At 51.0% G+C, this 24,924-nt stretch overlaps 5 protein-coding genes across 5 annotated transcripts; 2 read left to right on the forward strand and 3 right to left on the reverse strand.

The window, feature by feature from the left end:
- Nucleotides 1-9,417: 9,417 nt before the first annotated feature.
- EDD37DRAFT_644290 (homeobox KN domain-containing protein) lies at nucleotides 9,418-10,613 on the reverse strand (the record flags this gene model as incomplete). The annotated part of the gene is made up of 3 exons (XM_062817488.1): nucleotides 9,418-9,534; nucleotides 9,593-10,429; nucleotides 10,479-10,613. The coding sequence occupies 3 exons, from the start codon at nucleotides 10,611-10,613 to the stop codon at nucleotides 9,418-9,420; spliced, it is 1,089 nt and encodes a 362-aa protein (XP_062674383.1).
- Nucleotides 10,614-15,638: 5,025 nt separating this feature from the next.
- On the reverse strand, nucleotides 15,639-18,727 carry EDD37DRAFT_10452 (uncharacterized protein). Its single transcript, XM_062809143.1, has 2 exons — nucleotides 18,207-18,727; nucleotides 15,639-18,153 (listed from the first exon to the last, which is right to left on the reverse strand). The coding sequence occupies exons 1-2, from the start codon at nucleotides 18,493-18,495 to the stop codon at nucleotides 15,800-15,802; spliced, it is 2,643 nt and encodes an 880-aa protein (XP_062674384.1). The 5' UTR covers nucleotides 18,496-18,727; the 3' UTR covers nucleotides 15,639-15,799.
- Nucleotide 18,728: 1 nt separating this feature from the next.
- On the forward strand, nucleotides 18,729-21,116 carry EDD37DRAFT_10399 (thiamine pyrophosphate enzyme). The gene has a single exon (XM_062809133.1). It carries the CDS (start codon nucleotides 19,218-19,220, stop codon nucleotides 20,958-20,960), a length of 1,743 nt encoding a protein of 580 aa, XP_062674385.1. The 5' UTR covers nucleotides 18,729-19,217; the 3' UTR covers nucleotides 20,961-21,116.
- EDD37DRAFT_10714 (mediator complex, subunit Med20) lies at nucleotides 20,978-22,256 on the reverse strand. The gene has a single exon (XM_062809182.1). It carries the CDS (start codon nucleotides 22,011-22,013, stop codon nucleotides 21,273-21,275), a length of 741 nt encoding a protein of 246 aa, XP_062674386.1. The 5' UTR covers nucleotides 22,014-22,256; the 3' UTR covers nucleotides 20,978-21,272.
- EDD37DRAFT_10448 (mannosyl-oligosaccharide alpha-1,2-mannosidase) lies at nucleotides 22,257-24,618 on the forward strand. The gene has a single exon (XM_062809140.1). The coding sequence runs from the start codon at nucleotides 22,501-22,503 to the stop codon at nucleotides 24,304-24,306; it is 1,806 nt and encodes a 601-aa protein (XP_062674387.1). The 5' UTR covers nucleotides 22,257-22,500; the 3' UTR covers nucleotides 24,307-24,618.
- Nucleotides 24,619-24,924: the final 306 nt, after the last annotated feature.

Raw genomic sequence — 24,924 nt, forward strand, 5'->3', positions numbered from 1 at the left:
TCTGGGTTTTGTAGGTAGATGGAAGGGTCCTGTGCAGTAAAGAGAGTGAGTAATTGTTTATAAGAACACTGGAGGTCCTGCCATGCGGAAAGTTGAGGCAGGATGTTCGTGAGAGGATTTGGCAGCATTATCCAAGCAATAGATTGAATGATTGAAACCGTGGAGAGGGATTTGGACTTACGGTGGTGGATGATGTAACGTGGTGCGGAATTTAGATAATGGTGGGCGGCGCAGGCCAGAACAGACCAGCCTCGGACGCGTGAAGGCACTTTGACACTTGCGATTCTTGACAGATACCAGCGCGTCAGTCAATTGAGGATGTTGTAGTGCAGCGTCATCGGGGTGTAGTGCAAAGGTGAGGGAGTGTTCGAGTTCAATATTTGCCGTGGGTAACTTAGGTGGTGAGGTTTGAGAAATCAAAGAATGATGGGGAACGAGCACCGGGAGGCTCTTTGAACAGGGTTATGGGTAACTTAATAATGGGAATGCGAGGTCGGCAGATATCGGTCGCTAGCCTATGATGGGCATGCCCAGAGTCACCAGAGTGCCCACTGACATGAACTGTCAAGTCAACTAAAACTTACGCTGATCGATGGTAGTGGGCTGACGGTTGGACTGATGCTGTTTCCTTTAACTTATATTACTCTCTTATATCCTATTCGTACCGAGCATGTTCATTCCGATCTTGCGTACATCCTTTCATCTTCTTATCCTGTGGCATCCGGAGAGTGGCGAGAGGGTGCGGTGTCTTCCCGACCACTTCATCGGTGGCCTCCCGAGAAAAGTGAAAGATCAGAGTACGACATTGATTTACCCCACTTGTACAGCGTCGTACCACTGATTCCTTTGATTTGATTAGATGGATCGATAAGATATGATGCACTAGTTGATGGTGAAATTTGATCTTGCATCTCCACCCCTGCCGAGGTCGGACATTCCAAGGCTTCTTAAGCACAAACCCCTTGCAACGTGCCCCCTTGTTCTACTTGGCAGATGCAAGGTCCGAAATTGACGAGAGATATCACTGAGGTGAAGGATCTACCTCAAAAGCAGGTTCTTTCAGTATATCCACGGCTTTGCCCATAACATCATCATGTACTCTAAAACCAATTTTCAACTTGAGTCTGTGGGTGAAGGTCTAGGCATGGCTGTTATCTGATCGGGTAAGCTACGGGCATCGATACCCGTACCGGCAATGCGGCATATCGTCAAGAGGCCATCTGTCATGTGCACATATCCGACATGTCCCCAAAAAGAAGCGAAAACGTGCCTGTGTCAACGGCATTCACCATCTAACAATTCGATCATTGAACAGGACTACTGGCCATCAGCGTAACCACCCCCTTCACGTCCAAGCTAATCTTTCACCCAATGGAAATGAACAAAAGTTCACTCACTATCTCCCAGCTCGAATCTGACTGTGAAGTGCAATATCAGCATCGCCGGCGTTGCCGACAAGGTATATCTTAGATGTGGACTTCTGCTACTCGGGCACTTACGTTGCAGAAGTGAACCTTGCAAGTGCCGATTCCAAGAGTCGACAACTTGAAACCCCGTCAATACCATCGCAGAACCTTTCCATGAGAATCTGCATGGCTTTCAGCTTTGCTCATTTCCGCTAGATTGCGGCATACCAAAGAGACCAATCCTCATATAGTCCTGTCAGGCCAAGATTCAGCCTGCTCCAAGACCGCCAGGCCTCATCAGGCCGTTCGCCTCACGATAAATTGGTGTTGGTAGGTGAAACAGAACACTGCGAGCGAGTTGGACCAAAGACACGATGAGTCGAAGACTGCGTTGCAACAGTAGGTGCATCAATGGTACAGGATCCTGCTTTCCGCTCTCTCACATAACCTGTGGCCCCATGATTGTGACCATGCTTTCTGGCGTTCTGATGCATCTATTACTCTGCGTTCTCACTGCAGTCTCAGTGCCAGCAGGTGTCCGCCTGCGGAACGAGGTATCAAATGCAAAGTCGTTGACGACCTCATCAACTACCCCACCCAGTCTACTGCTCAAGCCACCTCTTTCTGTTCGGCGTATCTACAAACAATACTACGACCACTACCATGATTCCACAGATCACCTAACCGGCGAGCAAGCCTGCTCCTCTCTGGTTCTGAGTCTTCCCATGCTTCAGAGGTTGGCGTCGGTTGACTCACATGCGGCGCATTGGCTCTGATCCGGGTCTTCAACTGTCTCCGCATGTGCAGCTGAGTATCTTCGACTTGAATTGCAGTGTCTGAGATCAGAGGAGGTACAGGCGAGAGAAGGTAGAGGAATCTACCAAAACATGTCCAGTATGGCAAGCATGATGGCCCGGGCGATTGGCTTGTAAGAGAAGGTCTCATTGTCCGACAACTCATTCATGGTCATCTTGGAGATCTTTGCGTGATTCCACTAGCAGAAGTATGGAATTCAATTTCTAAAGACAATGGGGTTTGCCTTGTCGATCCTGGACATTTATCACTTCATCTAATCTGATCACCATCTTATCAACTCACCTCCTTTTCCGCCTGGCCGCGTTCGTTCCCATCCACGTCCTCATCCTCATCGTCCCTACTGGAGTGACGAGCTCAGGATTCAAGTGGCAACCTTTGACAGTGGGCATCGATCATGCACTCCCGTCCTCGCCAGTTGTTCTCTCGTCTTCTTGTGTGCACCCAGTACCATACTTCTGGGCAGTAAGACTAGTATCTTCAGCAGTGCTGACCAGCTGGATCAAGCATTGTGTCGTTTCTTCCAAGTCGAAGTTTGGCCCCAACAGATAGTGATCACAGATTTCGAGCCAAGCATTGAGCATAGGATCTCCCAGTACAAAGTGCTCACAGATGGCAGCCTCCGAGCAAGGAAGACTTGTTCTCGTTTCCACCCAGCAAACCTTCATGACCAGCATGGAACTTACCGCCATATGTCCAGCCTGCACGTCAGGCAGAAGTATCTTGAACCAACTTACTCCCAAAGACTCAGTAGGGGCGTTCTGCAACTCCACTCCTGACCTCCGCGGAGGCCTGTTTTTGGTATAGCTTGCAAACCTTGCTGTCGCCTAAACCTTGGTGTTGTAAGACTTCGACGGCGCCTATAGGCTTCGGCTAGACCTGATTGAGGCCTACGCGGAGCTGTAATGGCCAAAACGGCGCTGCGAAGTCAAAGGTCGACAGTCAGCCTCGCCACCGAGCCTTCACTAGCCCGCCTGGAAGGTTAAGTAAGCCACAGAACCGCCCCCAAAGCAATAAAAAAGACCCAAACTGCCAAAATGTCAACTGTCAAGCATATTTCTTACTCTAACTCACTGCACGAAAGAAAGTTGAACCTTCTTTCTTCACACTCTATGTCAGGTCAGCCTTGCCACCTGCAAATGCCAATACCATGCCGCAGGCCCGCACACTTGTCAGTTGACAGTCTCTGCCGTGCCTGGGCCTGACAAGTTCCGCGTGCCGTCGGCCCAAGACATGGAACTTACCTGTCCATCTTGTCCCAGAGGACGATGAGGCTGTTCACCGAATTTACACTGACGCAGAAAATGATTACCATCTAGGTCGCCTGTGATCGCCAAGAGGAGGATCAAAGTCACTCGGCCACCCCGAACCTTCTGCTGCCAATATAGGTGACGCAGCAAGATTACCGTGGACAAAAGGACATCGTCCTTGAGTCCTGGCCAAGAACATGCAACGCGGCTCCGCTCTTCTTGGCTTATGTCTGGACTTGATGTTGGAACGGTGTTCCATATGTGATATACGGATTTCGCGGGTATAGCAGGCGGGTAAGACGAAGTGAACGGCGACCGTCATTGCTTGACTCATCCCTCACAATCATTGACACGGCTGCAAGCACAGCTATATTCCAGCTTGATTCTGCTGTGAAATATCACGAAAGCACCTTCTAGTCCAAGCTCATGTTGGACGGATGAGGTTGCCATCTGAGAACGAAAGAATCCCATACCCTTGGCATATGGGAATCTCCTTCCCGTGTCTCTATGGATCATACTTCCTGATTACGTGGGCCTGCCATTCTGGGAAATGAGAAAGAGAGAAATACCATATCCCAAAAACACAGGAAAGATCACCCGTCCAATGACACTCGAGTCAGTCATTGACACAGGACTTTTGCCTTTTCCGCTAATGATTCTGTCACTTTGTAAGTTTAAGGACATCCGAAACTCAACTTTTTGACAGGAAAAAGACAAAGATCACCATGTCGGATCGTCGGCAAGGTCACGCGCATGCAATATATCAAGGATCACAGTGTCACATTGACATATGCAGGCAACATATATGACTAGGGGTCATACTCTCCGCACTTGAACTTAGTCGTACAGTAGAAAGAGGTCAAGTAAAGTCAACCCTTTGCGAATACGAGGTCGACACCTGCAGGGTTCAAGTTGACCCCCAAGAAGGTTTATAGGGCTGCCAGGGTGCCGAACCTTCGTGGGAACAATGCCCGCAGACCTCTGTTTTCGTCAAAGAAGGCAGAGGGTAAGACTTCAAACGCTCGAAAGGCTTTGTAGAGTTTCCAGGGTGCTGGATCCTTACAATCAGATGCCCACAGCCGTATGGCTTCTCAGGTAGGCCACGCGTAGTACAACTTATTGTAGACTTCAAATGTCCTGCGCCCGTGTTTGCCGTCAAAAATAGGCCGCTATGCAGTGTTCTTGGTGTATGTGCTCCTAAAGTCCTGCAGTTCTGCCTCTGCGGATATGAGAGGGTCCGAAGATCTTTGTGTTGTTTAGATGTCTTTGTGTTCACAACCTGCTCCAGAGAGCGACTGGCACGGCAGTCACTCAGAGGCAGACTGATGCGCCCAGGCATTGGACCGCGCTCCATTCCATCTGGGTATGATCGTCGTGTATATGCTGCTTCTTGGTTGCAATACTCGAGCGAGTCCCTTGAATGTAATGGCTGGACATGATGCTCGCTCGTCAGGCCTTTCGTCGTTCGCTCAAGACTATGAATACGAGAAGATCGCTGCCCACCCAGCCTCGGAACCGCACAGAGTTGAGTCTGTCGCAGACCAATGTGTTCCCCTGATAGCTTGCTTTTGCACTAGGAAAGCCGGTCCAGCTCATGATTCATGCAGCTTGGAGACATTGTAAGGTTCGTAGGGATGGTCGTTATAGACTGCGGCAGGAAGGTCAACCCGGCTTGTCTGCGTCCGAATTCAATCAGAAAACATCCCCATACTGCTGGGAGTCCCGTATGACAGGGTTCTAAGGAGCTTGGGACAAGGGGCTTTGCTACAGGAGTGTATGCATCTCTGCATCGCCAAAGAAAATTGCGCCTGCATGAGGTTCCAAAGAGTCACACACCTTGATAGCTGGCTCAGCAAGGCGCAGTTCAGGTTGTTCACGCTCACCTCTGCACCGTAAGTTTTCCAGGTTAGGGGATGTCGTCCGGATCTTCATGAAAAGCTACAAAACAGACATCATTAGAAAGTTCCGGGCGCGGCTCTGGGTTAAGGACCCAGACTTTCGGCCTGGACAAGACCCATAGGGACTTAACACAAGGTTTTTGCAACCTTGGAGACTCTGAAAAGACTCTTCATCAATCTTTTTGGCCTGTAGGTAGTCTCAGAGGGGTCAATAGTCGACCATACTGGAGCACGAGTGACCTTGAGAGTTCTAAGCTTCCATGGCCCTTCGGGAAAACACGTGGGCTGAGTGGTCGAAGTGGCTGTACAGGTTCTTGCAAGGTTCCTCCTCCAAGGTAGAGGTGTCCATGAGCAGTTTCGGGGCGCAGAAATCCTTCAGGCTCGTTTGAGCCATACAAGGTACGCTTATGGTCTGATGAGTACAATTGTGCAAGAACCGATCACTCCTGCCGTGTAAGTTATTCCACTCAAACCTCGAGGGTTTCATGATTTTCTGGCTCATGACTGGTTGATAGCCTGAACCTTTCAACATTGATGAGCAATGCAAGGTGTAGGGGCTCTCGCTCTGTGTTTGTCGGTGGTGTTCCCAGATGGAGCGGTTAGGGGCGTTCTTGCGGCAGAGAGCCATCGCAGTTAGCTTTTGTCAGTGTCCTGGGGGTCCTTGGGAAAGTCAATATAACCCCCCTAATTTCAGCTGAACCTAGTTTCCAATGGGGATTTTATGATTAAGACCAAAAGCGTGGTGAGGTGCCACATCACTTGCTCGTTCAGGCCTCTGGTGTCTTCAAAAATCCAATGTTGGCGAAAAAGGGCAATCCTGAAACAGAGGCAGATATGAACCACCGCAAGGAAGGCGCAAGGGAGACTTATGCGCGACTTGCGCGAGACATATTCATCCCGCTCTACTATTGAAACCCGCCTTATCGAAGGTCAAGAAGCTTTGCCTGTAGTATTCCGATAATAGGCTGATTTGCTTTCCACGTGTACCACGTCCACTGAGCAAGCCTTCTCCATATCGACCGAAAATCGAGGAGCTTGAAGCCTTGTCACCATCAATGTCGGGCTGCCTAAACAAGGGTCATTATGGAGCCTCGTCCAAGACCCGGGGTCAAGGTTTAATGACACGCGAAGCAAGAAGATTGACCTGTCAGTAGGAGCGACGTGGTTGCTTGTGTGGCTACACTGTCATCACCTCAGCGTTCCTCACAACTTACAGAAGACTTGTAAGCACGTTCCTGTGCAGATGAAAACGGAACACGATTTAAAAAGCAGCCCCAGTGACTTGATCGATTGGTCCAAATGTCCTTGGGTGGAGGGGTCATGAAACCTTTCTGCATCCTGAGAATGTTTGATGCGCAGATTAGCTGACGATTTCAGGCCTACGATAGCCGGATATCTTGAGCAGATCGGCACATAATAGGTACCTATAGCAGTGAAGGGCGTCCAATTTTCTTCAGTCACTGTGAGATGTTCCCGGCAACGGCATCAGCCCTCCATTCACAGAGACGTAAAGTGTCGTTATGTCGTCTCGGCTATAGTGACAGCCTGGACACCTGGAAGTTTGTCGGATCGAGATTGATCATACAACAGTAGCCTGGAAAGCGACATATGTGCTGCCAAAGGAAAGCAGGCTAGTTGACAGCATGCCCAACGAAGAAGATCGAAAGTCAATCACCGCTCGCGTCCAGGCCGGTCAACGGTGCAGGCACAGCAACTTCAGCTTGGATCGCGATACCGCTCTGGCATGTGCAGTGGACCTTGGCGATGCTGGAGACCTTGTGCTGTTGTTGTAGGAGTATGAGATCAATGCTGTTACCGAACTCTGCAAGTCGTCTCGCTTAGGGCATAACTTCGGTGCCAGTGGTCCGGCCCCTATGTGTTCCCACTCTGAGATGACAGGTACGCAGATGATGCCCGGTTCTCTCCGGTCACAATCGATGCGCAATTGGGAGGCTTTCGCCGTCTTAGAACATGCGACGAGCGACTGATCAAACACCAGATAAGAAACTCGACCAGTAGGTTAGGACCGCTCGATGTTGATGAACTTCATGAAAGCTCAATCGGGCAAGAGGTGGTCAAGACAAGGGGTCGTCGACTTCGCATAGGTCCGCCCAGTTGGCTGCAATTCTTCCGGCTCTCCCGTGTATCCCTATTCCCTTCTGACATGCCCGCCTCTCGTAGGTCAATTTTAACCGAAGTGGAAATAACGAGCCATATTGTCCACGAAACATGAAAGGTGAAGATCTGCCCGTGGATGGCATTCTTGCACACAGCTAGATGACTTCTGTGCGAAGATTCCGTCATTGTTTCATGGTGATTTGGTTTTGCGGAGGCCTTTGGATCGACGCTAAAGGGAGGCACAGAGGTGCTTGCATATTAGTACATGCCTTACCGGTGAGGTCTGTCATCATGCTCGTGATTATGCTTGCAGAAGACACGAGGTTGCAAGTATGGTGCAGAGGTGAGGGTATGATGGTCAGGACGCATCAACCTTTTACCGATTTATTGGAGTAAGAAAGATCTCGGTTAATTGGCCGCATACTCTTTCCGCGAAGCGCAAAGTCTGATCTTCACCATGCCCAAGCCGGTTTTGAGCAGGGGTACAGGTTGAGCAGACGCGGTCCCTATTCAGCAGCGCAAGGCCTCGGGCGACGAGCATCAGTGTAAAAGTTCGGATCGCTACATATGGAGAATTTGCTACTGCTCAGGGAGGACCAGCGATGCTCATGCTAGTGTCGTTGGCAGGGTCTTTAGACAGGTCGCTGATCTTCGGCTGATATCATATGCTCATACTCAGAAGAACATTGCTTCTCCAAACCATTTCCTATTATATCTGATCAGCACGCCGAGGATGTCTTGGGCTCTGGCACAGGCTGAAGTGCGTCAACTTGTCAGCTGCCAGACCTAGACCAGCTAGCCAGCTGTCGACCACGCTTCGCTGTCATAAGTGGATCGTAGGTGGGAATCGGCTGCCGGTCCGTTTTGTGTTGTTTGGGCAGAACTAGCTTCTCTGTTAGTCGATATTAGCATCCTCATCGGCAAAAGTATATCCTGGCCTGACTTATGGTTGTACCAATGGATCTCAGTACTTTGTGGGCAAGGACGACCATTGGAGCTGGTGGAAGGTTCAGACAACTTTTTTGGTGGCCGGTGGTAAACATGGTAGATGAATGTCTGGTTGTGGACACCACGAGTTATCGAATAATGCACAATATTGATACTGTGAGAGCAGCTGAGCATAAGCAGGACATACGACTGAAGTCCCTCGACGACCAGTCCAAGGAAGAGGTTAGTTTAGGCACTGATGATGATATAATGGCGTACGACTAGACAGTCGGGCAGCGACCTAAGATTAAAAAGTGTACGGAGTTAGATATTCGTGCCTGGCGCATCCCTCACTGTGATCTGCAATCGTTCCCTTCTTTTCAATCAAGTGACGTTTGTTACACTTTGCATGTGACTGGTTGCCAACTTGCAATGTCATGGAATCCATCCTGAAGATCACGATTTGCAAAGCTTCAGGACCACGGGACTGCCTATCACAGGAAAAAATACTGCTTTCGTGATTATGGGAACGCCTGCCAGTGGTGACACAGTATTCCTCATCGGTGAAGACTGGTCCCACGCGCAGGTATGCCATCTGCCACCCAGACGGTACGAGCAGCTTGCCTCCATGTGCTGGTTGCGAATTCATCAGCCACCACGAGTACTGTGCTGTGTCAGCACACATTTAATCTGCAAGACTCGGCAGGAAAGGGCTGTAACAGGTGAACCTGCCGTTAATAGCAACAGAAATTTATAGACCATATTGCAGTGTTCCTTCCCCTCAAGTGCGCGCTCGAGACTTTTGCTCTACTAATCCGAAAATCCATATTAAAGCGCTTGCATGTCGATTTGCCGCCGAAGAAAAATCTCTCGCCGTCCTGACCAGCTTCGAGAAGGGTATCAATACTGTGCGCCAACACGCCCTTGCTCGTGCAACCGCGCCAACTCACCCTATGCCAAAATCTCAGGTTGACCTCATTGCATACCGAAAACAACCGCAAGTGTTCACCGGCGTAAATGTTCTGGGTCATATTCTGTGGCCACGCTCTGACTTTGCCTATCCCTCGCATGTCGCAGTGCAGGAAGCTGGCGCCTCCGGGCGTTGATGAACCAGTTGCTAATCTGTTATAAGGTCAGTCGAAACGAGTTCAGACGTCATGGGGATGTCTAAAACACGTACCTGGGCCATCGTGAGTCCCGTTCTTTCTGAAAACATCTGCTTATCCTCCTCCGTGGGATAAGGGTGATCAAGATGGTCATAGAACCAAGCACGAAAGACGTCGGTGATCTGCCTCGGCAGATTCCCCCTCCGCTTTCTGTTGCGACTGTCCGTGTCCATCGCCACAGTCGGTGAAGTTGCGTTGTGAGAACTCGTTGGCGAGGGTAGGTAGTCACCTGGGCCATAGGGTGACGGATAAGGGGCGCCAGCACGGTAGCCATACGGAGAAGGCGCGTATCTTGGGTATTCTGCTTGCGGTGCCGGTCTACTCGGTGGCGGGTAAGCGTACCCATGTCGATTCGTCGGGTCAAAGTATGCAGGCCTTTCATTCCCCAGAGAATAAGTATCGTGAGTATTGGGCGGTGCTGCCACCGCCCCAAATGGTTGATATCCATTAGAAGGTGGAGAGTAAGGAGAATCGTAAGCACCCCCCATGCGATCAATGTCTCGAATAGGTGGCAAGCTGGCATTTTCGCGGGAAGGACTGAACGCAGCTTGTGACTGGTAAGACAGTCGCTGTGACGGGTTGAAGGGAACGCTGGGGTCTGGATATTGTGGAGCATACGAGGAGCCGCGACGCTCAGGGTAAGGATATCCTGAGTCGATGCTCTGAACGGACATAGTCTCGTAGCCCTCAACGCTATTGCCTGTTTGCGAATTTATAGGTGATTGAGGTTCTGACCTCGCTGATGTTGGCGCCTGCGTGTAGGAAAACGTCTTCCTTGTCATGCTCAAGCTCTGTTCGGCAGGTACAGCGCATGCGGAACCAGTGGTTGGCTGCAGATGATTTTGCAGAATCTGGTACAATTAGTAAGAGACTGGTGGATCGCCAGATACAACCAAATACCTCTCTAAAAGGCGGCAGTTGCTGCGGTTGGTGGTGATGATCGGCAGTTGGTAACGATCCAGGTGCAGAATCTGAGCGTTCGTTTCTAAGGGACTCATAGTTAGACGAGTAGGTATAAGAAGCATATGGATCCATGAAGCTTTGGAGGAAAGGAACAGAAACGGTCTCTCGGCATATTGAGAGACGTTCAGGAAGAGTCATTAAGAGTCAGCCGTCAACACTCTCAGACCAGGATGACCTGCGTTCGAGCCATGAAGCGCTGTGCCACCGGCAGGCACGACGAAGGAGGACAATGAAGGGGCGAAGGCCGTGTTGTGCATAACCCAAATGCCAGATATGCATGCCTTTGAGGATCAATGTCAAAATGCTCTCCATGACAGGATTGACATGTCCTCATTGAACAGCCGAAGTGACATGCCTCCACAGAAGGGGCACGCTTGAATTCAGACAGGCAGAAGGAAAAACAATTGGCACTCACATGGTAAGGTCCCAAAGTCCTAACGCGTCAATGTTTCGCAATCTAGAATGCGGCTTCACCGAGCACTGATTGACTTTAGTCGAATGATGCTCCTCTCTGGCGGTATCGGGAAGAAATGTGGTCAACGGCGTGAGCAGGAGAAAACCAAAGTTGGGCTGGACACAAGGGCTGGACTTGCACCGTCAGATATAGAGGTATCGTCTAATGCCTTTAAAGTTCAACCCTGGCGAACTGAAGTGGCGTAGAGAGGTGGAACCGGTATGAGTTGATTTCTGCATGGACTTGCGTGCAGGACAGATATTGACGGAGGACAGTAGGGTTTGTGGGACCCTGTGAGCATGAGGCAAGTGGCTAGGACTAGGGATGCTTGAGACCCTGGGCCACAGCTCCCGACAAGGATTCTGCGATCTGTCAGATGCTAGGGAGACACAAGGCGCGCCTTAGATGCAAGCAAGGCAAGGGTGGTCTGGGGTTCACACAATGGCGTACAGAGGCGAATCAAATTTCCGTTGAGCCGCCGGGAGCTGAAGCGTGTCGGATGGAGGGTATGATAAGAGAGAGAGGCTCCTTGCCACAAGTATACGGCGAGTGACGGCAGACGCAGACCCTAGCGTAGTCTTTGATGAGGAGGATCCTGAACGCGCACGAACATTATTGAATAAACTTAATGGCGTCAAAAGGCTGAGACTTGTAGGGCATAGTCGATAGGCGGGCGAGTCAAAAGAGGTAAATAAGCTGGCTAAGGTTTGGAAAGAGTGCTGAACAGGTCGGATCGCGGAGAACAAGGGCCAAACGGTGGGGGCCGTAGGCATAGACATGACGGTTGACTGGACCGCCATGGCCGAGGGGACTGGACTGGTCGCGCTGTGATGGAACAGCTGGCCTCCTTACAGCTCTTGAAAGACTGGATGAAGTAATTCAAAGGTGGATTTCAGTGGAGGCTAAAAGTCAAAATTGGCATATTGTCGTTGCCAGACAGCGGGAGGATTGTCCCGCCCGTTGGATATAAGGACAGGCGTTGTCGTCGGAGGCAACACTGACAAAGTCTAATTGACTCCATCTGATGTTGACTGAGTCGTGGTGGTGGAGAAAGAACAGAGAGTGCTGACCTGGTGCGCAATAGTGGAGCCCGGCTCTGAAGAGACATCCGAGAAATGCAGGGTTCAGGACGTCTGGCTATCTTATCATGATATACATATTTGATGAAGGGGTACATGGGTCGGGTCATGCAGTAGCTGTTTGTAGGCAGGTCCCTTCAACCCTTGGCCAAAAGGCGAGGGGCAAGTGGCCGCGTCGTAAGGAGTATTAGTGTTCTGCATTGCGGAGCACACTACTGGAATTCAGATATCCACCAATACGTTAGTTTTTGGCGACTAGTTTCGGTTGATGAAGGACTCGTACACAAGTTCAAGGTGTCCAAATACCGTGTACTCCATGGGGAGGGTCCTGGTGGCGTCTGGTTTGAGGCTTGATAATGTCATATGGTCTCGCTTCAATCCGGATCGGCGGGCGTTCGTGGACAGAAAAGGAACAGGGAGGTATGAGTAGCGAAGGACGATCTGTCATATGCACGCCATGTTTAATTGGCCATGGGAAATGATCGACTGTATTTGGTGCAAGGACTGATTTCGATATCGAGATTGAAGTGATCAGGAGCACACACAAAGAAAGAAAGAAAAAGGCGGGGTGGATTCAATTCAAGCAAAACACACAAAAGGTCGACGTCAGAGGGATACGAGTCTTGACCACTCTGGGACAAGATGGAAATGAAACGGATGCTTACCTTCAGCCAGAGGCCTTAAACTCTCCCCTTCCGAAGTTTGATGGCCGTTTTTTCTAGACGCCAATCATCATGTCATTTTTTGTATCGAGTTTAGTTTACTACGGACTAACTACGGAACACTGCAGCCAACTGCCAGTGACCCAAGGACCATGGTCCATGACCATCTTGGCCTTTCTACCGGATATTGTACTAATTGGTGTTAGATAGATAGCTTATGCCCTCTTCCCATATTATCCCTACAACCACAGTAGGCATAACTTATGGACTACTGATAAGTCCTCGGTATTGGGTGTAGGCACTTCATGGCTCACACTGTAGACTGCTCACTTCTGATAAGACGGAATCAGCCAGCCCGGGCCGCTCATCACCCCTTCCCCAGCTTTTTATCAGGTCCCTTTCACGGGTAGCTTTGGCGCTATATCACTTGCCCCCTTTCCGAAAACCTCTATGGAGTTAAGTTCCTTCTTTTACTCTGTCACGATGTTCTCATATCGCACCAAACGGGCAAGTGAAATGATAGAAGTTGATGTCATTCAGTATCTCATCTGATCTGCTGAGATATCACTTTCCCCCTCTCTTCTGCTTGCCAATGTTGCAATGTTGCAAACTTGTTTTCTCGCCTTCCACTCTTGGCTCCTTGTTCAGACTTGCTCTTCCTTGTCTCCAACACATTCTTGCTTCTAGTCTAGCTGCAGGTTTTTTTTCCCAGCTGCTTCATCTCACTCCCCGGCCCACAGAGGGGAGTAGCGTGGCGTCGAGTCACCACTACCGCCACAGAAGGGTGTCGCAATCATTGGTGTGGTGTCTTGTAGGCTAGCACCCTGTTACCCAGTTTTCCGAAATGCTGCGATCGCCCCAACGTCCGCCGACGAGTCCGCGGGTTACACAAGATTATAGCCTCGCAGTTTTCCTGTTCGACTAGTCCCATCGGCCCCTTGCTTACGACCAAACACTTGCTTCATCCACTCCTCCACAACAATGTCGAACATGGTTCGATGGTTGCCGTGCTTGCTGTCGCTTACCGTGGTCTCAATCTTCCATTGGTGACCCAGACTCTCGGGTCTACCCTTCTCAAGCCGCCCTTTCCAATCTTTTTCAGGAACATGTGTTGTCTTGTTCCTGCCCCGTGTCACCATACTCAACTGTCTTTCTCTTGTCACTCAGATCACATCAATCACCCGCACCGAGATTTGTTGCGTTTTCTGTCCTACATCTCCCCTACCGTGCGACATACCAGCTGCCCCATCTCTGGGAAGTTCCTAAAGCATGGATCCCTTTTTCCTGCTGGACGACTATCTGACTGGTCAATAGCTCCGAGAAAAATGCGCCTCTACCCATGCAGACCGCCTCCTTCGCGAATGTCCACCGGCTCAAGTCTCCGCTCTCACTCGCCTGAGAAGCTGTCCAACAACATGCAGTGAACTTTACCGAATCTAACCCCCGCCTGTCCAATGCCAGCTGCATGCCACCCGAGACCCCCTGCTGCATTCTCTGATTTTCATGATACACGTCAAAAATTCAGTCACCACCCTTGGCCCTTTCATGACCAGCCTGAGGACTGAAGATACTTACATCCATGGCTCTGGCTATTCGCAGGCTTTCAATATGTGTGACGGGGCCGTACGATTCGTGAGTCTGTCAAGAGGTGGATGGCCAAATGTTCTGCATGTGCATGATGTGCGTCGTTCTTCGGATGCACAATCAATAATACGCAGAGGGAATCTTTTTCCTGGAACTCCCTGCAACCCGGACGTGTTATTCATCCCATGATGGAAGCAAGTGTGTGTGTCTACACACGTGGCGCAGATCAGAACGCACCCGATCACGATCGCTGGCGTGGTGATGCTCGAACAGGGATCCCTTTGATGATGGTTTTCACCGCATCAATTTGACTACGTCCGCCCTTGAAGCCCCTTCTCTGTGTCAAGCAATGTGTCCGTCATGACCGCTTCCGCCAGACCAATGTCCATTGCTGGCAAGGTTTACTTCTCCAAGCCGAGACAGGACACGAGAAACGACATCCATGTCCTCTCATGGCCAACGATACCTTCGACTATGCTCGCCGCTGGGCTGCATCACGAGATACTGACGTTAATCATGGAGGAGGTCCCTGGTGGGTTTTCCACACTGTCAGTCATCGAATGCGGTATGCCATTCCACAGCGGACAGCCACGTCAAGGCGGGTCATGCAGCGGAGATAGCAGGTAGGGCTCCTTTGTTTCTGAGGGCACTCGACGCTCTTTCTGCCTCGCCCAAGACACCTCGCCTGCCAGCCACGGACGAAACAAGCCGAAGAGGGTCTTGTCTAGATTGCGCCGAGCCTCGAAGCCGTGACTCTCACAGTAACAAAACTTGGGGAGGTCGTAGACCTGAAGCGACCGCTACCTTGACGGTGACTGATTGGACCGTCAAGATCTCAAAGTGAGGCTTCACCAAGTGGTCGATCACCCTGCACGATGTAACTAACGAACATGTCGTTCGAAGAGTCTCGTGCCACAACTGATCAAGAGGATCCCGTGCAACCACGTTCCGGTTGTACTACGCGGGCGAATCCCGCGGAAGAGGAATCTCCCAGTACCACGGGATTTGAAGATCTTCCACTGTCCAGTAATGCCATGGCTTTCCAGATGGGCCCGTTTTCTTGATTTTGCCCAAAATTACTAACACCACCCATTTTACCATCACTAAGCCCTGGGCCACGACAGTGAACTTTTTGCCATTTACGTCCTTGATCAACATACTTGCTGAATCTCCATGTACAGAAGTACAATTTGTTTTGCGAATTAAGTAAGAAATTGGTCGACGGGCCCCGGAAAGGGACACGAGGTGATCTTAGCCGAGCTTCGTTGGTTGGCCCTCCTTTTACAGCCTTCTGGACTTCTGTAGCGCGGTCCAGATCGCCCGAGGCAGGAAAAAGCACCACAGTTGTCATCATGATCATTGTCATTATACTGACGTACGATCTGCCGTCCAGTCTGAGGATCTGCTGGTGCAGAGTATATCAAAGTAGTTAATATCTAGAGCGTGGCGGAAAGTGCTGTCTGTGAAGACTAGCATTCATCAAGCATTTCGTCCGCAATCCGATCGCCCGCTATACGAACTCTGGCTTCCACGTCCGGCTTGCTTCGCCACCTGGGCCTTCTCCCACAGTTCCTTCCTTACCGACTTTTCATGCCAGAACGGTGAAGCATGCGGCACCGTGTTTACATGGCGGATCTTCTGCCAGATCTCTAAGTCCGACATGATGCTGATCATAGCCTGCTGCTTGATTGGGAAGTCGCAACCCAGATCTTCAATGGCGTGGTCCATATCTGCAGACAAGTCCGTTTTCTCAGCCTGGCCAAGCTCTCGCAGCCCGTCCAGGCTAGTCGTGATGTTAGTCGAGCTGTCATGCGCATCTTGACCCTCGCTTTTGGCGGGCAGAAACGACGCGACATCCTTAAGTTTTGCCAACTCGTTCATTTCCAGACGCCGCTGCGCGCGAAAAGCGGGACTCCAGAGTAGACGCCTTGCAACGTCCTCGCCCTCTGCCATCTTGATCTGTGACAGAATCCATCTCAAGAGTGTTTTGGCCGTGCCAAACTCTCCGTAGCCGTGTTCCGCGTACCGAGCGACGCCCGCATGCCACAGTGCTTTTGTAAGTGTGGATTCTATGGGTGCGCCGTAGCGATGCAGGAAGCGATAGCACCAGTGGACTCTTCGTAGGGCTTCGCGAGGGCTGACGACTGGAGAAGTCGCGCAGGACACTGCGAGATGGTTGACGACATCGAGGACTGTGCTTGCCAACCCGAGTCCGGGATTTTCGCCGTCGCCCTGCAGCTTGCGAACGTCGTGTATGGACGTCGCATGATCGTGAGGACGTGTTCGCTCTGGAACGATGCGAGGATGCTGTGCAGTCCGTGACAACGCAAGTTTAAGTGATGTGTTGTTGTCCAGGATCCGGGAGATGATTGTGAATGAAGTCGAGTTCTTCCAGATCAAACGTCGCGAGACCGTCTGAAAGGCTAGCGGGTCCTTAAGAAGACAGTCCGACAACTCGGCGAGGGCTTCGTTATATCGACCTCGCATATCTCTGTACAAGCCATCCTCGATCGGTATCAGCGAACCCCGCACGTTTACTCCCTTGACATTCGAGCTTGTTGCGTCTTCTGACTTCGATGTTGTCCCGACTTGTCCTGCGATCGTGGTGAGATCACGGAGGAGGACTTCCCTGTTCGGAAGAGGCAAGGTTTCCAGATCTGGGAGAGCACGGTCCAAGAATCCCTCGGCCACGAATTCTGGGATGGAGAGCATGTTCTCGCTAAACAGGTCATAAGCCTGTAGTCTGTCGGACAAGGAGCTTGATAGTCGCCAATGCCGAGATAGATGCAATGAGGTCCATGCAAAGACTAGCAAAGCTCGGTCTGTATCCGGCTCGACTGTGTTCGATTTGAAGCGCGCCCAGTCCTCCATTGTAGGCTGAACCATGCTTCTTGTCGAGCCTAATGTCTGCAGGACACCCATCCAATGGTAAAGTAGGTAGCGGTGAGAACTTTTTGATTGACCTTGTGTGTCTTCGACCAGTTGGGCAGTGGTATGCAGTATGGCAGACCGTAGAAGTGCAACGTCAACAATCTGCAATTGTTGTGCGATTTTCTCTCCTATGGTTCCATCGGCATGGTCTCGGCAGCGATCCCTAAGATTTCTGAAAATGAGCCGACTTACTACAGGCGCGTCGTGGACGCCTGCCCAAGGCATGAGTCTCCATAACGCGCCCACACTATCACTCGTGAGGCGTGAAGCACTGAGGCTCGCTAATTTGCAGAAAAGGTTCGACAAAAAGTCTCCCTCAAGGTTGGCCACCGTTAGCACCTTTGATCGAGCCAGGGAATCCAGGGTTATGCGAATCAGGTGCATCCTTTCTCTACTCTTCACCTGCTCAATCTTGCCATCGGGTCGGTGTAACTTTATCGGTCTGGAAGCAGTCGCAAAGTCCAGGATCGTTTGTATGTCGGAGATTCCAATGAGACCCAACTCAGCAGCTTTGCCAATGGCGGCGCGTAGAGCCTGCCAACAATGCACCTCCCAGGTGCACTCGAAGATGGCAGGTATGAGTCGCCTGATGAATGATGTGCCTGGAGGATGAAAGCTGGGATCACAAATATATGCCGCAATTTCTTCCCCACGAAATTCCGTCTTTAACATGTGTTTTTGAATTGCAGCGCTGAGAGCCGGGGATTCGCCTATACTGCCGCCAGTCTCTTGCAGCCACTCCCGTATGTCTTGCAGATTGGAGCATTGTGACAGGCGTCTTTCCCGGTTTCTGTCCGGTGGCCTGGGTATTGTTTTCGACTCATCCTGAGAACGCGGAACTGGTCGTGGTTCGGCCTCTAATATAGGGAACAACCAGGACGGTAGGAGGCGAGAAGCAGTCGCTATATGTCAATGTTAGTTCTGCGAACATGCATCACATCAAGGAGCCACTCACGTTGTGCGGGCCCGCGGTTTGTGGGAGACTGCCACCAGTCGCTGTTTCTGTTGCGTCCAAAGACTATGGCAGGGTCAAGCGATACGGGGGGACAGCCGGAGTGTGCGAGATTTGTATTTTTCCGGCGGGCAGCGCGACGCTGAGCTTCCAAGGGCCCTGGGACATTGCTGCCGTGTCGTCTATGGTGACAGAACCGAGTGAATGTTTCCGCTAGCAATGCGTCCGATACCCATACGGATCGTGGAGTCTGATGTGGGATGCAGCGAGCTGCAGTCAAGCCCTTCGGCATAGCATTTGGAATGCCAGGGTAGTATATGTGGTGCGCGATGCTCACCGAAGTTAAGTTGTTCGTGTGCGCTCAACGACAAGCTGTGAAGCCGAATTGGAGTTGAGATAATTGGCGCGAGGAGAAGAAGGAACTTCGAGTCATTGGTAGCGGCCATCTCCAGGAATCACGATTCATACTGTACCGGCAGAGTTTCGGAACATTCATTATTGAGACAACTGATCAAGGGCCTACAATAACTATCATTGTCGATGTGAACCTAGCTATATGCGGTAGCCATGTACTCTCTGTGCCGAGAACCTTATGGGAAGGTATAGTCACCACCGCTATTCTACCTCTGCCATAGAAGAAAGAAGTGTTTTGAAAGTGCTGGCATCAAGGTACGGGATACGAGTACGCAGTACGGGGTAACCGAGGAATGCGGCGTGGGGATGCTTTTGTTCTTCTGCATTGACGCGAAGGGCGCATCTCTCACACACTGTCTGACATTATTACGTACCTGCATTGCTGCAAATGTTGCATCGCTCCGAGTTCTGATCCGAGTCGACTACCTTTGGTAAGGACGATAGTGCCTTCGTGTCTTCTTTCGATACATCTGCGAAAGCCCTCTGCTGCAATGCAAGATACAACGTGACGCATGATTCGGAGAGACAATTTCACGATCCCTGATATCATTGCAACACATCTTGGCTCTTCTATAGCCAACGTCTTGTGCAGTCTTCACCATGAACGGATCACATCCCCAGAACAACACAGTTACCCTCGCAGACTATCTTCTTACGCGGCTCAAACAGCTTGGGGTAGGCGCGATCCATGGTGTTCCCGGAGACTACAACCTCACTCTACTGGACTACATTGAGCCCGCAGGCCTTCTCTGGGTTGGCAGCACCAATGAGCTGAATGCAGGCTATGCTGCTGATGGTTATGCCCGAATCAAAGGTCTTGGTGCGCTGATCACGACTTTTGGGGTCGGTGAGCTCTCTGCAATCAATGCAATTGCGGGCGCATACACCGAGCGAGCGGCAGTCGTGCACATTGTCGGGACACCGCCGCGGGACTCTCAAGACGAGCGAAAGATGATCCATCATACTCTGGGCGACGGCGACTACAGCCATTTCGCTCAAATGTCTGCCCATGTGACAGTGGCACAAGCTAATCTGCTAGACCCAAGGACTGCGCCCAAGCAAATTGACGACGCCCTAGAGCAATGCATCCTCCACAGCAGGCCAGTTTACATTGAAGTGCCTGTGGATGTTGTTGCAGTCCCAGTACCAACCGATCGACTTGAATCCAACATTCAGATATCCCAGTCTTTGCCCTCTCCGGCTTTTGAGGCTGCAATAACCAAGCTGACAGAAAGGTTGTACGCTGCGAAGCAACCAGTCATTTTAGTGGACTGTGAGACAAGACCGCTTGGCCTGATGAACAGCGTCCGGCAACTGATCGAGTCTACAAGGTGGCCTACCTTCACCACGTCATCCGGCAAGTCCCTCGTCGACGAGACATTACCCAACGTCTATGGTATCTATCAAGGGCGCTTCGCCGCGCCCAAGACGAAGAGCGTCATGGACAACTCAGACCTGGTCTTGTTCTTTGGTCCACACCAGAGTACCACCAACAGCTACAGTCTGACAGCATTGCCCAGAACAGATGTTACGATATCTTTCACATTCGGCGGCATCAAGGTTGCAAGCGACATGTACCGTGACGTCTCCGCCAAACAGGTACTTGACTACCTTCTCAACAATCTGGACTTCGCCAAGTTGAACGCAGACACAAAAACCGACGTTGACCTCCCTCGTGAGCGTAATCTTTCGTTTTCCGATGTGTCAGACGAACAAGAAATCAAGCAAGACAAAGTCTGGCGCCTCATAGGAAATTTTCTTCAGCCCGGGGACATCCTCATGGGCGAGACCGGTACACCAGGCTACGGAGTCCGTGAGATGTCCTTACCTCCGCACACCCGTCTCTTCACACCTACGACGTGGCTGTCTATCGGATACATGCTGCCAGCGAGCCAAGGCGCGGCTTTGGCCCAACGAGAACTCATGGCGTCGTCAAACTACCATGGCATCAAAGATGCACGAACAGTCCTACTCATTGGCGACGGGAGCTTCCAGATGACGGTACAAGAGCTGGCAACGATCATCCGCCACAATCTCAATGTCGTCATCTTCCTCATCAACAATGATGGATACACGATCGAGCGATGCATCCATGGACTGCGTCAAGGATACAACGACATCACGCCATGGCGGTATTTGAAGGCGCCTGAGTTCTTTGGTGCGCCAGAGAATACATATACTAATTCGGCCAAGACCTATGGAGAGCTGAAGCAGGTTCTGGAAGACAAGAGCTTGACGGATGCGAAAGGACTGAGGATGGTAGAAGTGTTTTTGGATCGTGAAGATGCACCGGTCGGACCTTTAGTAGACTTGCTCAACAAACAAAAGGACAAGGCGGATTAGTCCTTAACCATGTCTGTATCTGCCTATGCTCTGATTGCCACATTCAATTGAATGCATTCGAGGAATACGTTCAATCCGGACGCGCCGAAGGCTGATATTGCTACTTGACGCATTGTAGCGATAATCGAACGTGTCCTAGGTTCTCCTCAGGGACGCTGTTCATAATTTTCGCATGCGGCAAACAGGCTTACCTGCAAATTATGTTGGCTATGCATCAAAGAGCCCCTCAGAGTCGTGTCTGACGGACATCAATACTTCCATGGTAGCGAAGATCAGGACCATGGGTTATCTCGGCCACCACTCGATTTCTGCTCAGGCTCTGTTACCGCGAAGCATGTCCATATAGAGCTCGGCGAGATCCCAGTCTACCGTATCAGCAGTCGGTCCGCTCTTGGGCACTTGCAAGGTGTTGCGGAACAATGAACGGCTATTTCCCACGGAGATGCCGGCTCCTTGGACCATGGATTCACTGAATTTTCGAATCAATGTTTCGTCCGCTGCGCTAATAACACTGTTTCCACCACTAGCGACATCTGCCCTCGTTTTAAATGTGATTTCCAACGCCATGGCTCGAAGAGTGCTGGGCTGGTTTGCGCGACTGGGTGTCTTCAGGTCACCGATACGGACGATCAGGTACCCATCTTTTACGGACAAGGTCGTGCCATTCTCCACAACCAGGGATTGTCGATGCGCCCATTGAGGTTGCAGTTTCGTGCCAATGAGCTGGGTGAATGTGTCGGCCGCAGAGGTAGGGATGGTAATCAGCGTCACAGGAGAGGCTTGTTCTGCAGGTTCGGATTTGTCCTTTGGCAGGGACGTGCCAACGAATGTGCTCGACGGAGTGTGTGACAGCGTCAGTATGCTCGTGAATTTGCGCTGGGACAGGTCTGTGTTCGGGAGCAGTGAGGACGTATCGACGAACAGCCGATGATCGAGGTAGAAGGGCGGTAGAAGGTCCGCACGGACTGAGCGAGAAATATATGAGATCAGGTTCGACGCTGGGGATTGTTGGTTGGGAGGGATTGGAATGAGGAAGAGACCTGTTGTTGACATGCTGGGTGCAGTGTAAACAGGTCCTGCCTTGACTGCTATGGTTGTCTCATGTTGATTGTCGAATGAGGCAGTCTAGGTGCAGGTGTCAAGACTCAAGAAGTGATTGTTGTCCGAGAGCCTAAGTTAGTGAGATCTGTGGCCGTGTCGGATAGGCTTAAGTTAGCGCTCCGCGGCATCCCTAATCCCTATAGTGCCCTATAAACTTAAAGTTCCAGTAGATCTGGGGAAAATTGTCAAAGAGCCAATTGTGCCTGCGGGAACTCTTACGCGAAGGGCCGATCTAAACACCAGGTGCAGTCATGCAGCTTGGCGGTTTCTTTCTTGTCGCGACCCAAGAGCCCCTGACATTTCTTGGGGATCCTGGGCGCTGCTGCCGCTCTCACAATCATGCCTTCAATCCCAAGGTAGCAACAGTCCGACTTGGAGAAGCGGCTGTTTATTGCGTACTAAGATGCGCCTGGGCTAACCGACCCCGTTGACAACAATCATGATCCGTATCAGAAGGCTCTGGCTGGTTCCAGCGTTCTTCATCGCTACTATTGTATACTACTTCTCTTTGAACCCCAGCGATAATATCAAACCCGAAGTATCATACCCTTCCAATGGCGTCGATAGCAAGCTTCACTGGACCAAGCGTCCTGAGCGATATCCTATCGAGCAGTTCCGCGAATACCCTACCGGGCCCTTGCAGCCGATGCCGCGGATACAGTACACTTTCGCTTCCAGTCCCGAGTCATCGGACGTGAAGTCGACGAGAGAAAAGCGATTGGCAGTTGTAAAAGAAGCATTCGTGCATGCATGGAATGGATACGAGAAACATGCTTGGGGCCGTGATGAGGTTGGACCGATCAGTGGTATGCCACGTACGAGTTTCGGCGGCTGGGGTGCAACTTTGGTCGATACGATGGATACTTTATGGATCATGGGTTTGAAGGACGAGTTTGCGCAATGTGTAAAGGCCGTAGCGCAGATCGACTTCACCACGAATGAGGAGGAAACAATCAACGTGTTTGAAACGACCATACGATATCTCGGTGGACTTCTTGCGGCTTACGATCTCTCTGAGGCCAAGTACCCGATCCTGCTTGCCAAAGCACAAGAACTCGGCGAAATACTCTACTCTGCGTTCGATACACCGAACCATGTGCCGATGGCTCGTTGGTCATGGAAGAAAACCGCGCTTGGTGGCGAGATCGAGCCAAGCACCCAGACGCTTCTTGCAGAGATCGGAAGTCTGACTCTGGAGTTCACGCGACTGAGTCAACTTACAGGCGACCTGAAATACTTCGATGTCGTTCAACGTTTGACTGAGGAAATGGAACGAGTTCAGAACCAGACCAAGATGCCAGGGTTGTGGCCGACAATCCTAAACGGCAAGGAGTTGAAATTTGACTACAATCATTTCACAATGGGTGGGATGGCAGATTCCACCTACGAATACCTACCAAAGCAGTTCATGTTGCTGGGAGGACGCGATAAACGGTATCAAACAATGTACGAACAAGCTATCGACATTGCAAAGAGACATCTCTTCTTCCGGCCATTGACCCCTTCTGGGGAGGACATCCTCTTCAGCGGGAACATTGTCGCCACCACGGTGGACTCGCTTCCTACGTCAATCCTTGACCCTCAGGGCCAACATCTAGCTTGTTTCATCGGCGGCATGGTAGCTATATCAGGCAAGATATTCAACCGACCTGAAGACTTGCAAGTCGCCCGCCGACTTGTTGACGGTTGCATATGGGCCTACGACGCAATGCCCTCAGGACTGATGCCCGAGATATTCCACACGGCAGTGTGTCATGTTGGAGTCGATGATCCCAAGCCCAATGATTGTGAATGGAGCGACGAAAAGTGGTACGAAGCGATCTCCAGGAAGAACTCTCCGGTCCAAAATAAGGAGATGACCCCGATAGAGCTGGGCAAAACATTGGTACAGCAACGCGAACTTGTGCTTGGATTTACGCAGCATGGTGATAATCGGTACATCCTCCGCCCCGAAGCTATTGAATCTGTCTTCATCCTATATCGCATCACTGGCGACACAAAATTGCAAGACGCCGCATGGAGGATGTTCCAAGCTATCGATGTCGCGACCAAAACACCAATTGCGCATGCTGCCGTTTACGACGTGAGGAAGCAGATTCCAGAAAAGAGCGACCGCATGGAGAGTTTTTGGCTGGCCGAGACGCTGAAGTATTTCTATTTGATTTTCAGTGACCCATCAGTTGTCAGTTTGGATGACTGGGTTCTGAACACTGAGGCGCACCCTTTCAAGCGCCCGACGAGCTGAGTGCTAAATGGGATGATGTGACCTAGGCATGTTGCCTCGCGAGGCAACTATTAGAAGCCCAGCTGTGACACAAGAAGTGCGTCCTCAACCTTGCAACTAGCTATTTTGGACAACGACTCTAAGGTCCATGCTCCTGAGCTGTTCAAAGTATCTCCACTACCGAGCTGCAACAGGTCGAGGACATTCTCCGCAATTGCCGGGGTTTCTATTACTTGGGGAGCTCATATTAAAGGGCCACAACAATACCATTCGAGAGGTTACATGAAGCCCGAGCAGGGAATGAGACTGGGAGACCGCTGCTGGCCGGCGGCTTTCGTGAAATTTAGTACGACGTGGATAAGTACATAGACCCGGGACCTCGAGATGAGGTCCATATCAATAACGATCATGACCAATCCAGAATTAGACTCGAATTGTGAAGAATGTTACCTCTTTCTCCTCACATTACTCGTACAGTATGGTCAGTAGACCTTCTTAACGTCGATCTCGAAAAGCAGCAAAATGAGATGCCAATACAGAGGTGTTCTCCTAAGCACCACCACCCTCCTGCCTCAATAACCCACTCACGTCGTCGTCTCGGTCCCGGAAAGCAGCAAAATGCGATGCCGATACAGAGGT

The sequence above is a fragment of the Exophiala viscosa genome (assembly GCF_022695815.1).
Source record: "Exophiala viscosa unplaced genomic scaffold EDD37scaffold_1, whole genome shotgun sequence".
Lineage (NCBI taxonomy): Eukaryota > Fungi > Ascomycota > Eurotiomycetes > Chaetothyriales > Herpotrichiellaceae > Exophiala > Exophiala viscosa.

Coding starts and splice junctions, on each gene's coding strand:
- EDD37DRAFT_10399 (XM_062809133.1), top strand. CDS start 19,218: ATGAACGGATCACATCCCCAGAACAACACAGTTACCCTCGCAGACTAT.
- EDD37DRAFT_10714 (XM_062809182.1), bottom strand. CDS start 22,013: ATGTCAACAACAGGTCTCTTCCTCATTCCAATCCCTCCCAACCAACAA.
- EDD37DRAFT_10448 (XM_062809140.1), top strand. CDS start 22,501: ATGATCCGTATCAGAAGGCTCTGGCTGGTTCCAGCGTTCTTCATCGCT.
- EDD37DRAFT_10452 (XM_062809143.1), bottom strand. CDS start 18,495: ATGCCGAAGGGCTTGACTGCAGCTCGCTGCATCCCACATCAGACTCCA. Junction 18,154..18,206: donor AAACCGCGGGCCCGCACAAC/GTGAGTGGCTCC, acceptor ATTGACATATAG/CGACTGCTTCTCGCCTCCTA.